At 41.7% G+C, this 16,919-nt stretch overlaps 2 protein-coding genes across 7 annotated transcripts in view; one reads left to right on the top strand and one right to left on the bottom strand.

The window, feature by feature from the left end:
• ralgps2 (Ral GEF with PH domain and SH3 binding motif 2) overlaps window positions 1-16,919 on the top strand; it is a 60,004-nt gene that overhangs the window by 31,007 nt on the left and 12,078 nt on the right. The window lies entirely within an intron of this gene.
• Window positions 814-16,763, bottom strand: angptl1a (angiopoietin like 1a). The gene is made up of 6 exons (XM_088426479.1): window positions 16,489-16,763; window positions 7,824-8,079; window positions 6,973-7,593; window positions 3,435-3,628; window positions 2,182-2,452; window positions 814-1,589 (listed from the first exon to the last, which is right to left on the bottom strand). The coding sequence occupies exons 2-6, from the start codon at window positions 8,011-8,013 to the stop codon at window positions 1,402-1,404; spliced, it is 1,464 nt and encodes a 487-aa protein (XP_088282605.1). The 5' UTR covers window positions 8,014-8,079; window positions 16,489-16,763; the 3' UTR covers window positions 814-1,401.

The raw sequence follows: 16,919 nt of genomic DNA, 5'->3' as shown, positions 1-16,919 counted from the left end.
ATATTTACACCCTTTCCTTGCTTTAACGCCAAGATGATGACATGAATGTTTTCCATTGAGGAAAATCCTTGTGTGTGTTTAAAGGCTGCTCTTGTTTTTGTTTGGCATATTTTCTAGTTCAATATCATAGCTACCGAAATTCAGTACGCAAGGGCTGCTATTAGGCCCGGTAGACACAGCCAGCCACCTTGTTTGTGCTTTTCACAGTGCCACTCTGTTCAACTCTCTGATTAACTCGATGCTGTTCACTCAAGTCCAATCACGGGTACACAAAGAGACCACAGAGACGTGTGCTTCCGTTGTGATAAAACACACCTTCTTTAATTTGTTAGTTAGACACCCTGTCTGAAGTCGCCGTTATTGCAGTGCTCTTTGGGGTATCCCACGTTAACTAGAATTTACAAGAGTGAGCTTGGCTTGATTCTCGCGGTCCGTATTTGTCACCTCTTAGCAAAGGACCTTTTTTTTTAGCACGCACTTCTCTCACCCTGTTATGTTGAAAACATTTGCTCATCTATACAGTGAATGGTGTTGGTCAATCATCCTGCAAAAATGCTACGCTCGCTCGTACCTGTAGCAAACAACTGCAGCAGTAAATGTCACACACCGGTTTTTACAAAATACTTTTAATTCGGGCAGATTGAACGACAACTGGCAAGTGTCACCATTTTGCTTTCCTTCATACATGTATACCCCCTTTTCACTCTGGCATCTCATTTTTGGCTTTTCCGAAACAGGGACGGACGCAGTGGTTTTTAATGTGTGCAGGAATATTTTCATTTGCTACAAACTTAAAAGGAATGAAAATGGAGAGAGGATAAATGTTTGCTTTAATTACAATGAGAATTTGCTGGCATCTATGTACTGTTGCAGTTTTATTCATCGCAGCCAGCTTTAAAATTGGCTATCACATGACATTACTTGGCAAAATATCAATTGAGAAGACTGCGCTTAAGTGCGCAAAAGTGGCATTGTGAACATTTTGGCCTGAGTAGAAGCATACTTCTTAAATTAAACAGTAAAGGCTTAAGGTATTTACACATATGCGCCTTTCAGTGCCAGAAAATTGGTATAAAATGTGACACTTCAAAAATAATATCTAAGTTTATTCTTTAGCTCCGCATATGAGCATAATTGCTTTCTTGTTGATTGTAAAGCTGCTCTTGAGAAATCTCTTCTTAAGTATTTACTCCAGGACTCTTTTTTTTTTTTTTTTTTTTTAACTGTACGTTCACCACAATTTCTATTCATTTCGGCATTTGAGCTGCTTAGAGTCCAAACGTTCTTGCAAGAACATACGCCGTCGTTTAGTCCTCGTCCTCTCCTCGTACCTGCGCAGTGCGTCTTCACGGATACAAATTTGGAAAGTAAAATGAGGCATGAGATTTAGCAGATGAGGTTCTAGTCTATGGGTCGGATCATCAGGCGGACGGACTTGAGCGAGTAGAACCCCCCTCCATATTCCGCCCAGAAGATCCCATCTTGAAACTTGCTGCGGTAAACTCCGCCGCTGTACCACACGCCATTCAGATTGGTTTGGCCACACGCGTTGTACCACCATCCGCCTTTGTGAAAGTGGGCGCAGTTGCCTTGAGGAAGAACGCAAAGTTAGTCATCAAGAGCAAACAAAGCCAATAGATCAATAACAATACGATCATCAGTGGTGGGATGTTCACAAGCATAAATATTTCATAAGCGATTTTCTTTATACTTGTATTTTTTTATTTTATTTTTTGTCTTTGTCAGAATTGCTTTGTGGCTTTTTTTTTTTTCAGCCGCTCCCATGAGGATGTCATAAAATAAGAACTCTGTTGAAATGTAGAATGAAATGGTGGGAATGTGAATCATGAGCCATTAATAATGATGATGCAGTTGATCTGGTGGTAGGGGGGAAAAAAACATTATTACAGGAAGAGAATTGTTTGTTGTTGTGTGTTCCAAGAATGATTTCTTGCAAATGACTTGTCTTTGGCCAGCCTTAAACCACCAACTTCCAGTGGGTAAAATACATAATGGACTATTGCTGTGAACTGATTAACAGAACAATGTGATTTTAACTCGTATGAGCTAATAGCAACAGCAAAGATGTTTGGAATAAAAGCCCACAATATCCAGATTCTTTTTTTCATAGTACAAGCACAATATAAGTTAAAAAGCAGAAAATTGCACCGAGTCGCTCACCTGAGAAGGCATCTTTGTCTCGGTCCAGCGTTGTGAACTGTTTGCCGTTGTGGCTGGTGAAGGAATCGCCGGCGTTGCCCTGGTAGGTGCCCAGTCTCAGGCGGTAGCCCTCGCTCTCCGACTCCAGGCGGAAACTGCCGTACTCGGCGTACACCTTTTTACCGTTCCAGTCCTCCAGCTCCACCATCAGTTTGTAGTCGCCCTGCTTGCCCAGGTTGTAGATGTTCTCCAGCCCTAGCCAGTGCTCACCATCAATGTTGCCAAAGCCTCTCTGCAAGGTGGAAGGGATTCTCATTTGTTTTTGAGCTGGATGATTCGTTGTTTATTAAGTCAGGTTTATTGCTCAGGGACTTGCTTTTAAAAGCAACTGAGCTAGTTTTCTATCTTTCTAGCATCTAGTTTCCAAAATGCAAGCAATTACTTTTTAGTGGGAGGGGTGACAAAAAGCAAATCTTATCTTGTCACTACTGCATTTCCTTGTTCTACCAGTCAAGAGGGGAAGAATGATTAGCCAGGGATCTGTGGGTTTTCGTGATTATTATGTTATTCATGTGACTTCACTGTAGTTTGGTTTTAGGTGTAAACCAGTTGACACTTTGACTTGGGCCAATCAATTCCCAAAACACACAAGCAGTCGAACAGAGTGCAACTTTTGCGACCTTCTTGAAACGTTCCCAAACGTGATTGCAATCAAGTAAAACGAAAATGTGTGTCTTACTTGTTGAGATGGTAATGTATTAAAGCTGTAGTTCATCTGTCAGGTTTTAGCTATGGCTCAACTTAAGCAAATTCACAGCTGCGAAGATCCCTTTCTTGCTGCACTGCCAAACCGCGCTATTGATTTCAAAATGTACTTTTCTTTATGACGCCGCTGAAAATTCCCTGAGCAGACATTTTCTGGAAGGGGTTGAGTATCTCGATGAAGTCGTGAAGCAAAAGGCTGACGCATGAGGAAGGATAAACACATGATGCATTTCCATCTCCGTCTACCGGCACTTTGCTAATTCTGTATATTTGCGTTACGGTCCCTGGCAGCAACTGCACTGTGTTTGAAAATATGCGGCTAAACTGTTTACAGTCACGGAACACGCGTTCATTTAGTGTCCCTGAAACGAACCCTCCAGCCATTTTCTGAAGCGCTTGTTCTCATTAATGTCGCTTGTGAGCTGGCGTCATCTCCAGCTGATTTATATAGGGCTTGAGGTAGGTTACGAATTAAGACCTATTTCAATATTTCCATGACTGAAACATACCTTGTAATTCTCCCAGTTGCGAAAGAAATTAACTGAGCCATCCCGCCTCCTCTGCAACACGGTCCAGCCGCCGTTGTCGAGGCCGTGTTCACACCAAACTTGGATCAGCCGCTCGCTGCCATCAGTTTTCAGCAGGTAAATCCCGCTGGTGGCGTGACCGGCTTTACGCACCTCGAAGCAGTCCTTGAACGGACCTGAAGTTGAACAGATTGGAAAATATAATTGATGTCAAATTTCCAGTCAAATGTTTCAACCTGAACAAACAAAATGAAAAATCCTGGGGACCGAAAAATCCTCGCAATAAGTGAATTAAGCGAAATGACGAACGGTGGTTTCGTTTCAAGCAAAAGCGTATTTTTTTGTGGCTCAACAAGAGCAAATATTACCAGGCTGTTTGAGTGGTTAGACTGAGCGTGGCAGGGTTATTGCAGTACATCCGGATGATGTTACTGTAAAGTATTAACTCATTAACTCTTAAACACGGCATCTACGGTATTATCACTATATGATGGTCGACATATTTTTTTTAAACGCGAAGCATTGAAGTTGCACAAAGTGAAGCAAGAAATGGCATGGGAACACTGTAAATATAAAAATGTTATAACACTAACAAAGTATATATATAACTATGATCAAATGAAAAATTGTAAATTGAAAATCGAAAAATTGTATTGAATTACTAAATGTAAAAGTAAATAAAATCAAACACAAATCTACAACATAAGAAATACAATCTAAAATTAAATAAAATGCAAAATCTTATTATAAAATGCATTTAAAAAACTCACCCAAAAATAAACACAACCCAACATAAAATAAATCAAATGCAACATAATCTAGAATTAAATTCTATTAACTGATAAAGTAAAAATATAAGGAAAAAAATATTCATAATTATTACTATGAGGCACATAAATGAATAAAATATAGGGAACAATGAATACATTTTGTCCTGGATATCCCACTCGCTAAATTATCCAACAAAAAATGGCAAAGAAATTCATGGCAAACGAATCGGTGTCTGGAAGGGATGCATAACATCTCCTTTCAGCCGCAAGCCTCCAAACATCCTGTCACGTAAAGCCATCCAAACACATTTTTCATTGTTGTGTGAATGAATATTCACAAGCGCATGGCCCTAAAGCCGAAGCAGCTGAATCATCCCACCGCGTTTCCTCAGTTTACCCTTGTGTGAGTGTTAATAAACCCGCATGAACGCCGGTGTTGCGTGAGGGCCCTTTGGGGCCTAAAGGCCAATGGAAGACGGTTTTCTCAGCTGAGCGTAGGATCACCCCAGGACCTGGCGTCAGGCCCCCGGTTTTATAAACGTTAACATCCCTTACATGCGCTCCTATTTTTCTTCCGTTCCCCGATTCCTCTCCAGTTCTGTCAATGTCACATCACTTTGTGCAAACACAAGCCCTGAGATGTTAGGACTTCAAACTAAATCAACCCACAAAGCCGCAGCGGTTTCAAAAAGGGGCTTAAGTAGTCCAAACTGTGGTTTGCTAACGTGTATTTATAGTAATGGTGAACGCACGTACAGTACACAGACTCAATTCTATCAGTGGTCATTGTTGAAGTTGGGAGGTTGAAGTATTACCTTTTACTCTCATCCTGACTGTCGCTACAGTACGTAGAGAAGATTTGTTTGAACTACCATACACTGTAACAGCAACAAAGTGAATGTGTTATTTTAGTCGCAAAGCCCTTCTTTGAGAAGGACCTTGTTTGAAATTGAGCGGTACTGTCATTGTTGACGTTTGATCGACCATACGCGCATAAATTAAGGAAACTTGTCTGTGCAATTGCCAAAAGGATCCTCAGTTTACCATAACCATCTAAATTAATGAAGGATTACAAGAGGGGATCATAAGATTATTATTTAAAACTTATCAATGTCAAATATATCCTCTAGTTACAGTTTAGTAGTTAAGTCAACTTTATTTATATAGCCCTTAAAACTGAGCCTCCAAGGCCTTCACAAGAGAAAGAATCACAGAGAACATCTCAAATTCGGAGGTGGCCCACCTCATAAAGTCAATTCAATGTAAGGCAATTATGTTCCTATAGGTCAGTTATAGGCTAGAGGATTTCCCCAATTTTCCCCAAGTATGAGTGACATTGACAGAAAAAAAGGGACTGTCGTAAATCGTGCTCCCTCTGTAACCTTCCCTACGTAGCTGAACCAGAGGTTTTCGGTTTGCATCGGGAATGTGCATAGTAATCAACTCACTGATCACCAATTGAAATAAAGTGCTTCAAGGTTACAAATGGTGCATAGTCAGTGCCATACATACTGTTTTTCTCTTTTATCTTATCTATTAAATGCAGTACGGTACGATCCAACAAATTTAAGGTTATGCCCCATTCGGAGGAACAAAACGCCATCTTAAACAGAAGACCCCCTGCAATGTTGAAGTTGAATGACTTGGTTTTAGGCGCTCTCTTTGTTTTATTATACACCACTATGGTCATGAAGACCGGATGTGCAAATTCTCGTAAGGATTTGTTGTGCTAGATCTAGTTCCTTTTCGTTGTTGGATGACAATCTGGAGTAATTGGGTACATATGCTTGCTGAAGAGCGGCCAATAAAGGACTGGATGATTTCACTGTCTCGCTTACATGCCAAGGATGCATCGAATATGTTTTCGTCTACATGCAAAAGAATATTTTAGATGGCTCGTCTGTCAAATGTTACTAAAGCAAATGATTGATTGGTACTTGATCAATCATAGGTTACATTGGTTGTCAATCAATCAGTGTATTGAATTTTCTGCATTTTAAAAAATGCGTTGTTGGCCAGACTTATTTCAGCGGGCTTCTCTTTGGACATAGGTCAACTTCCCGTAGCTGACAACATGTCGTTCTTCTTCAGACCACAGACTAATTGAGTGAGTCAACAGCTCATCCGCCAACCTCCGCACACCACTTTGACACAGCCGCTTGAGTTTGCGATCAATTCTTCCATTCATTACACATAATCATTAAAATTCTTGACTAGCCAACGTCGACTGAGAGAGAACCAACCCAACCCAACCCAAGAATGCATACATCAGACAAATCAGAAAAAAATCATTGCTTTCTGTAACAACAAATTCTGCGAAGTAAAAGTACAACTCAACAAATCTAATCTTTTTGTTTCGATTCTACAAATTGTGAAATTTCTCACCGATCACAGCAGCGGTAGTAGTAGTAGACATCAACATAAAATGCCTTATCCTTCCAGACAAGAACAAGACACTTAAAAGGCGGTCTTGAAACCGTTCTCAGGAACTAAGAGACAAGCATATACTATAATATGGAGGCCACTTGGAACCAAGTGAAAATTGATCAAAAAGTGTTCATTTGCTTTTGGGGGACTTTTACTTTCCTCAAGTTTCTTCCTTAGCATGCACTATAGAGGTTTAAGTTTGGACATTGACTTGGCCAATCTATACCCTGCTATTACTAGCTGGATAAAATCATTTGTTATTTTGGCCTTAGCTCTCAGAACCATCATAAATTGATGGACGGCCTCGTCTACTTGGTACCTACCGTCAGAAGTGAGCGTTCCCTGCGGCGGCGGAGGGTCAATTCCAAAGGGGCTCGGAGTGGGCGAGTTATTGCGCGATCCTCGCGAAAAGGGCCTGTTGTTGTGGTCTCGCTGGATTTCGTTGGTGAAGCGGTTGTTGACCGGTATAGTCTGCGGCACCACCTGCACTAGCGGCGGCACCGCAGGCAGGTCGCTGCGCCCCACGGGCCTCAGGCAATGCTCTTCCAGGGCCGAGATAAGAAGAGACTGGTTGTTGACCACCCCCGCCATGGTGGCGAAGCGGACCTCCAGCTCCTTGTACTTGGAGTTCAACCGTATCATCTCGGAGGTCACGTTGAGGACGCGGTTCTCCAGCTGGGCCAGCTCCAGGGAGTTGTCCCGCTTCCTGATGATCTCATGCAGCAGCTGCATGTAAAGCTGGGTCACCCTGGAGTTCATGTTCCTGCTCTCTTTCCTCAGCAGCTTCATCTCGTTCACCAGGTTGCCGTCCACATCCACCACCAGCTGCAGCGTGTCAATCTCACGTCGTTGTTTGCTCAGCACCTCCCGCACGTCTGCGAGGTCCATGCGGGTTACTCTGTCTTTGTCTGGCTCAGGGCCTGTGGAGCTGGCACAGATTGGACCTGGTAACACATGACAAGCAGGCAGTGAGACGTCAAGAGCAGCTACAGACATAAAGCTGTCCTTTATGGGCTTTGTGCATCAATTGATGGAATTGACTGAGAGTTGAAACATCTTCTCAGACCACCAGAACAGTCCAGTTTTCAATCCAGCGCCCTCAGAATGAAAATTCTGAATAAATCGTTTTCGCAGGCATTCTTAAGAAACAAACAAAAATCTAAATGCTTTCAACCTGTAATTTTCTGCTCTGGCACGAGGAAGGTGTAGGAACACTTTTTGGCGTCGGGGTCTGCGGGAGCTCTTTTACTTCTGTGAAGAGACGTCTCTTTCGTCCTCCGGGTTTCCCTGGAGTTCCTGCAGGAACTTCCCTCCCACAGGGAGAGGCAGAGTAGGGCGCACAGACTCCACATCAGCCCCTGCATTGCTGTTTCGGTGGGATTGATGGACAGCGACTAGTGCTCCCCTCCTCCAAGGCCCCACGGGCCCGCCTGCATGAAGACAAAAAAATTTGAAGTTTAGGGGTTCTCCAACCGGACTTTGTCAGGAAAATTACAATAAAATGTGTATGGTACAACTAAATCCAGTATAGGGACTGGTGATTGTAATTGTACATCATAGAAAAGTTATTCCTCCCTACTTTGTCATTGGCTCAATGAAAAACACGGATATCATTGCGCCATAACAAATGCCGCTTCATTTTTGGTTTTGGATGAAAGACAAAAGTCAGATGGAATTCTGCTTACTCACGACCCAAATGAGGTTAAATCATACAAAAAAATGTTTTCATAAAAATCATAACGTTGAAAGAATCAAGAGTTTTGTTTTTGTTTTTTGCTTGATTTTAATTCCGAGTACATTTAGGGGTAGACCTATGTTTAATCCATGTTAGGATTATGAGTTTGTCCTTGGAGAAATGCCTCGCTTGTAAGGCCTAATTGGATCCAAAATGTTTTGGAAAGCCTTAGATAATTAACTCTCAAATTAGCCCCTGGCAAAACGGAAACTGTCGTGGTATAATAAGACAACGACCAAGCCTTTCTAGCGTTTGACACTTTTTAGTGAGTGGTTGTTTGACGGAGTTTTCTTTGCGTGGAAAGACCCAAATTAACACATTTGGATTACTTGCCAAAGGGAGTTCTGTTTTCTGTCTGTTGATTCGGTCGTTTGTAGACACCCTGTTTATCTGAGGGCCTGTAGGTTAAGAACCATTGTGTGGCGACTGAACTTTATCTTTGCTACTTATTCTCATACTTTGCTTTCTTTGTAATCGACAGTCTTTAGCCAAGGCACATACTTTACATGAGGAAAATCTAACAGCGCACCACCAAATAAAGATGTCTGTCATGGATTATTTAGATAATGCTGAAAATTACAGGTGGCCAGAGCATAACAGTAGAGGAGCGTTTCATTACATATTTTACATTCATTACATACAGTACATTGTTGTAGTGAATACATTATTGTGGGACTGGTTAAATGGTGGAGATTCCCTGTTATGTGAGAATGCAAAATTATTCATTTTGATGGAATGAATGTTGGTGGAATCTTTCATTTCTGGGCCAACATCGTTGTCTCTGGAAAGCATTTCAAGTGTATGCTTTTTAAATGGGTGAGAGTGTATAATGTCCACCTTTTTTAAATAATGCGAGTGGAACATTGCTTTTTCAAGGTTGATGAGATGATGGACGATGCCAGTAGCATTTCAGCTTGTTAAATTCTCTTGTCCCATCACAAACACACTCAGCCTAATTAATGTCTAGTTTTTTTTTTTACAGACACAGCCGGGATTTCAGTGCATAAACATTTAATTTCCGATACAATCCTGCCCATCCAACGTTACATTGTTGTGTCAACGTTTTTGTAGTTAAACAGTTCAAATTGAGGAAACTGCTGTGGCCTAACATGACTCCAGCTCAAATCCTGTGAGAGACCTTTAATTAAGCAGCAAATGTGCACAGATGAGGTGTAAAAGAGCCCTGAGCTGAATGAGCAGATTGTGTGTGAGAATGCTGTCCTGGTCTCATGCTTGAGAAAAGTGGAGAGTATCGACAATCGCGCACCGTTATTTAGACTGTGCGGTTGGCGGACCACTATAATTACATGTGTTCCTAATTCCGTAAGATGATGACATACGGTATATCCCAATGATGTCACTTGAGAGCAAAAAAAATAGTAATTGCATCACTGGAACCCTGCAGTGTAAATCCAGTTTAAAAATCAGTCAGGAAAAGCATATATCTTTCAACAAAGGCACCAATTAGTCTATATACTCATCTACTGCTAATTCTATTTCTGTTTTCCATCAACCGACTGGCACAGTTACTATGACGCCACCCCACTTAGCTCCCTGGCCTTGGTTTTGCCTTCTAATCCGACTGCATCGCTCCTGACAGTCAGTCCTGACTCATCACAAAGACCATGAAACCCGGTCCCCTTCGTGTCTCCCCTTATGACGCCATTGTGGTTCTTGAGGGATTTCGACAACTCCCCCCCTACCCTCCGAGCTATGTTAAGACGGGACCGGATTACGGCGATGGGTTGCGTGTGTGTGAATATCCAGATGAATTACTAGTCTTTCCAGAGGCTAGTTGGCGGTCTACGTACAGACGACGGCCGGTAATGACTTAGGCAGGAGCAACAGAGTAAACCGACACGATGTGCACAGCATAGTGACTGGGCCCTGCAACAAAAAAACGAGTATTGAAAGCCCTTAAAATTATAATTGTTTGTTAATAGAGTAAGCCATTACTAGAGCAGAAAACAGACAATGATCTCGAAACACTTTGATGTCATTTCAATTTCAGCATTATCTAAAAAAAGAAAAAAAAAACTAATGTCAGGACTGTCGTAAACATGACTTTTTAACCAGACTGTTTTGAATGGCATCAATTTACGTTTCACACATACACAGACATTACAGTATAGGGAGTGCATACAGGCACGTAGAAGCCACGCACACAACTGAGTGACAATGTTAGAACATGGATCATCAATTCTTGCATTTGTATGGATTTGGGGGAGTTAAGTCTCTTCTTCAGCAGATAAAATGCAGGCTCTATTGCAGGGGTCTCCAATCCTGGTCCTTGAGGGTCTTGTATGTTTTGTATGTCTCCATGCTATAAGACATCTGATTCAAATGATGGATATTGTTATCCAGCTGCCAGGGACCTTTCTGACAGTTTGATCATTTGAATCAGGTGTGTTGCAGGGAGGCATACACAACAGCCAGGAGACCCACCCTTGAGGACCAGGATTGAAGACCCCTGCAATCTGTAGGGTTCAAGTCGGGGAATGGACTTCCAGTTCTTTCGTTGGATGAACTCCTTTATTGTTTTGACTCTTTAGAGAGGGGATTTGTGCATTGCTAAAATTGTGCAATGTGCTATGTGTATAAATATTATGCTAACACAGTAAAAAAAAAATAGCAATTGTTAGTGTTGAAAAACAGTCACAGGCCATAAGACAACATGTTAATATGCGCGTTTGTTGTTCTGCTGAGAGAGTCTGGATTAATTTAAGGGAAAAAAAAGCCAATTTTCACACTTTGATTTTGCACTCATCTTGCATGCCGTTTCTTCTCATGCAATCACACTCTCTGCTCTCTTCCCACTCTTCCTTTTTGTGGTTTTAGCCCAATCACTTAGGCTGAAAGCGATTTGGCACACGAAGGGAAACGTGATAGCGATTCTCGCTCCCCGAATAGCAGTAGGATTATTTCCATCCCTCATCTTGTTCGTCACTCTTGACAAATGCGCATGTTCAATAACATAGCTGTGAAAGCAGCAAAACTCAGCGGGCAACAAAGGAGCCACCGCAGGCCTCAAACCCCGCCCGCCTTACAGTATATTTTGGCAACAGGGCCAGCATCGTAAGTCTTTCGAAGTGCACAGCCGGGTCCTCACCGTTCTGACAGTTATTAACAGGCCTCTCTTCCTAACTCGCAAGTTCTGCACTGCGGTTTAATTCAGCTACATTGCTGTTTTTGGCTCTGCCTTGAAAGGAGCGACTGTATTTTGTCTGTCACCTTCCTGTTTTTTTTGTTTTTTTAACTTAGGATCACACGCTCTTTTGTCCTTTGGGGATTTTAAGTCCAACATGGGTGGGCTTTTTTAGAAAAAAAAATTGCTCTTTAGTGTTTAAATCAGAAATACTGTGATGGCGGGGTCATTTGTCGATCAGGTTAAAAAAAAAATTGATGTGTAAATCTATTTTATTATGTTTGGGGTCACAAAAGACAATTTAATGTTTTTTTCTGGGAAACTACCATTTAAATGTTTGAGAGTCACTTAAGTCCACGTTTAAATTTACAACTTTCAAGTGTTTATCTTTCACAAATATGAACATTTTTACATCTTTTGAAGAAAAATAATGTATTACTACAACTTACTGGACACTTGATAATGTGAATGCTCAAAAAGCTGAATTATAATATATTTTACACACAAGCAACTTTTAAAATGTACTTTACGTCTGTGGCTTCAGGCCTTTTATTCAAGACCCTTTTCATAAATAAATACATAAAAAATGACCAGTTTGTGGAAGTAGCGAGGGGAAACTTATTTAATCAATTTGACAGAGTGAAAAATGGTGTTATATTGGTTTTGGCAGAGGTGTGTGCTATACAGAGAGCCCTCTTAGTCGCAGAGATTTATGGAGTCATTTAAAGTTTTTTCACCCCATTTATTCACAATGAAAGCAACTCTTTGTCTCAGACAGCATAAACAGGAGCTCCGCATATGTTGTTTAATAATGAAAGCATTACGTAACAGCTTACTGCAATACCTGATGATTTAAGTTGTTTTAATGCTCACGATACACACATAGCACAAAATTTAAACTCTTCCATGTGTTGCTGGATGCGCTTTAGCAGAGGGATAATGGTTTTTGACTTAGAGTGTTGGAAAGAATCATTTATGTATGTTGGGGATAGAAAAGCTCTTTCTTCTCCTTGATTTACATTATGTACACGTTAATGCATTATGGTTAGGGCAAATTCCGGTTTACACTGTAAAATCAAGTTAATTGAGATATTACAAGTACAGTCTATGTATAACGATTACCAGAAATATTGTGCTGTCCAGTAGACAGTCTTAATTCAATCTAACCATTTCCAATTTTGTGGCGATTTGATGCACATATTTTTAAGATGATACCTGCATCCGAATTTGGCAAATTCCCTAGTAGGCAAGTCAGTGGCCTGAAATTCACACTCAAAATGACTGAAATCAGAATAGCATAGTTCCTTAAACCGTTTTCATTTCCACTGGTTTAATTGACGTGCACCCAATTTCAGTATTGGTTTCTGCGACTGGTGTCTGCGGCTAATTTGATTTGTTTCTGAACTTTGCAAATCCAGGAAATAATAACCAAACTAGCACCATGGTCTGCCTACACAACATGCAGAAATCTTAAACTATTGCTTAAATTATATATTGTATAAAGAAGAAGAAACGCCTGTGAAAAGTAAAGAAAAAAAAAAGCATTTTCCGCCAAACTTAAGGCAATACCATTCATCCATTCAAGAAAAGTGAAATAGATGCACTTTAATTTCTCTAGTGACCCACTAAAAATAAAAAATATGGCAGGCCGGATTTAGCCCCCAGGCCTTGAGTGTGATGTCTGTGATAGAGGTTGCGTAGTTGATTCAAACTCATTCATTATATGTTTTATGGACACAAGAGTTCATTTTTCAAGTCCTGATGCATTTTCCACCCATCAGCATTTGTGGATTGTTCCATGCACCAATCTTCACTGTCTGCAGTGATTTACCAATGCTGTAACCTGGGAAAAATGTATATTTTTTATAGCCTATATACTGTACTTCCTAGCACAAAAAAAAAAATACAACTAAATCCCCATCTGGATTTTTGGCTCTTGAAAGCTCCCTGAAATCCATAACAAATGAGCAATTTCAGACACAAAAGTCACCCCCCAATCGAGGACTCTGTGTTTGTCGTCCAAGTCCTTTATTACGACATCATGTCACCAGCCACTGTTTGCGCTACACACAAACTGGCTCGATTTGCTCACGCAGATGTTGTAGCGATAACTTCCAAACACTGTCCGTAATCAGACAAAAGCCAGAATGTGAGGCGAGCACAGCAAGCCGGCTGACCTTTTCAGACCCAAAAACGCGGCTCACTTAAATGAAAAATACCTTCCTAGAAATTAGCCGGCATCACCAGCGTGGGCTGGAAAATGCTTTTGTGTTGCCTTATGAGTGGCGGTGTTTTACGTCTTGCTGTTAAATGCCACATGTGGGACGTATTAAAAAAAAAAAAGGCGAGACGAAGGGTTTTCTTCACAAAATGGGCCTCGATCCAGCAGTTGCGTCGGAGCCCTCCCTCGGGTTTGAAAGGTGGAAAATGGGGGGTTGGGGGGGTGGATGAAGATGTTTTCCCAGATTAAGTGGCTCACTTCGGAAGAGACGTCTCGCTTGTTAGCTACTGAGCTCTATCTCACCTTGGTTGCCTCCCCTTAAATAAGGGCCACCCCCCCATCTGCTTTCCGTCTTCAAATAGTGAAACCCTAAACATGTTGCTTGATGGTCAGGTCAGAGGTCTTTACGCCGGATTAGGGTGCAGCCCCACCTTTTTTCGAGTTTACCCCTTTCTTGCCCCCAACACCCATCTGCTGCTTCAATTAATCGCTCTTTATAGGGAATTCCTGTCATCCAGTTGCCTACGTTTGATTTTTGTGGATAAGAGTGAATTAATTAAAGCGGTAGGCTTGGCCACCATCTTTGATACATTTATGACAGTACAAAATGAACTGACGATAGCCATACCAGCTAATATTTATTTTACCAATATTAGATATGCTATCTCTCGAATTTTTTAGTAGTTGAAAATGTTCCATTCACGGGATACTTATTCAGCCATTTTCAATTTGATAATCATTATTTTGTGTGCATGTATTAATAACTTTAAAAACATTTCGCCATCAGCTGTCGACTTAAAATGACATGTGCCCAGGGCTCAGGTAACAAACAGTTATGGCCCAATTTGCAAATAGGCCCAATTTGCCGTGATTGGGCTAATCTCGAAGCACATGTGATGTCATTTTCAGTGTACAGCCAATCGCAAAATGTTTTTAAAAGTGTTAATTGTAGTGATGCATGAAAAATGATGGTTGTAATATCTTTTTTTTTACTGCTAAAAATGACTAGTTTACTCTTAATATTAGCGTCAATCTGTGCTGTGCAAAAATTAGGATTGATGGTGCTCTCATAAATGTGATATATCTGGAAATTATTTTGTGAATAGTAAAAAGTTATAATGACGAGTATTATACGTAACTGCTAGTGAAAAATGTATTTGTGAACGTTTGACTTCAATCCATTTCAGCATTGAATTAGTGCGTTTACCCGACTCTGTACTTCTACTTAGTACATCTTATCGGATAAAAGGTGAAGGTTCAGTTGCCCTCTCGCTCATGATCCGTCACATTCAAGATAAGGACCCTCCGGTCCCCAAAGAGCTCCCTCCATCACCGCAGAACACACACAACCTCCTGTGTGCTTTCCTGAAACACACGCAGGCATTGTACCAAAACTTGTTCAACGGTGGAAATTCCCTCTGTGGGAGCCCCTTGTGGTGGGTTCCCCCCTTGACGTAATACAGTTAGTAACGCTGACAAGGTGAGGTTGGAGCTGCTCGGAGATCCAGGGGTGAGTGGAGAACCGGGAGGAACTAGAGCCTTTAATTGTAGGGATTCACCTTTGCTATTGTTTCTTTTCACCATATATTCATCCCATAATGCTAGCTTTGAGTTACAGTATGTTTCCGTGAAGATCCCTCACAGACTTTAAGATTCCTCCTTCTAATCTTTTGACGACCTGTCCTGTCAGCTGAGTCCAGGCGTTCAGGCACACAAGGTTTGATTGAGGTTTATGGTTCAAATCTTGGCTCAGAGAAGAAAAAAAAAATGTAAATGATGATTTTTTTTATTACCTTTTCATTCAATAACAACACGGAAGAAGGTGGACAATTCTGTCAGCCAATCAACAGGAAGCACTGTGTTTTTACCTCCACAATTGCTAAAGCTTAGCATCAATCGTTGAAATCTGCCTTAGCCGGTCAGTGGCTTGCCGAGTGTCTTAAACACTCAACAGATTTGTGGTTAGCATGGCAAAACTTGCAGTGACCGGCCGTCTCAGGTGAAAGCTGGAATGTCCTGGATGTTCATCAAGCATCTGCTCTCTCTTTTTATATCAGCGTTTTTTCTTCCCCTCTCATTTTCCAGACTTATTGGAGCTTTGGATAAATATTATGATTTACTCTCAAATCTCGGAACGCAAAGTCTTTGGCTCGTACCGTTTTTTACTTCAACTATGGCATATTGTAAAAGTCTGTCCCTTCCCGGTCCTGGTAGTTGACAACAATCACAGATGTGCTTTTTCATGAAACGTTTTCCACCGTTAAACAAAAACAAGTCACTATCGGCCTGGGGGCTTGATCCCTAACCCTAGAGAACTGTGAGGGTTTACTATATTTTGCTCCACGTGGAGTCCAACCCGTCTGCCTCAGGTGCTTCTGTGCCTTTAAGAAAATAAACAAGAAGATCTCCCAATCTCCCCCATCTGATCGGGTTAAACTTCCTCAAGTGTTTTGGCAGGAATGTTGCTTCCTTCCTCTCGTGCTTTTTTCTCTCCGTTTCTGCTAGTCTGCCACATCTTAAAATGGCACTAAATGATTCTCCAGTGAATCCCGGTCTGCATTGACACGCATGTCATGGTGAACTCATGTGTGTTCCTGCACTTGACACCGTTGTCGAGAAGATAAGGCCTGATAAATAGTTCTGTCTGGAGCTTCCAGGCACAAACTATCTGCAACCTACCCCCACACGCTCACATTCTTCTCGTGTCCTGCACACAAGCTAATCAAGGAGAAACATACCTTTTTCTGACCAATGAAGTTGCGCGTCCCGCAGTTAGGGTTTGGCGTGCGCGCGGTGTTGTGATTTCACTGAACAGCGGCGTCTTGGATTCATCTCTGTCGTCGTCTTCTCCTCTTTTGCCCCGTCGCTGACAAAATCGATGTGCTATTATTCTAGCCACGGAGGCCTACTTCCCCAAAAAGTGTGCCGGCGGGCCAAGGTTCAAAAGCCGGCCTCTCGCACAGACTGAACTCTTGACGACGGATGCCTCCGTTTTTTCCACAAAGGACGGGGGTGACTTAAGGAGGGAGGGATTGGGAGGAAGAGGAGGAGGGGTGTGAGAGTTCCAGGTCCCCCCCCCCCCCCCCCCCTTCTTTTTACCCCTCTGTTTTTGGGAAGGAGTGGCCTGGCCTACCTCTGATGTCACGTTGCATTGAAGAAAGAGAAAGGA

The sequence above is a fragment of the Hippichthys cyanospilos genome, chromosome 10, assembly GCF_059441005.1.
Source record: "Hippichthys cyanospilos isolate Australia breed blue-spotted pipefish chromosome 10, RoL_Hcya_1.0, whole genome shotgun sequence".
Taxonomy (NCBI): Eukaryota; Metazoa; Chordata; class Actinopteri; order Syngnathiformes; family Syngnathidae; genus Hippichthys; species Hippichthys cyanospilos.
Note: the sequence above shows the minus strand (reverse complement) of the source record. Positions and strands in the feature narration are given on the sequence as shown.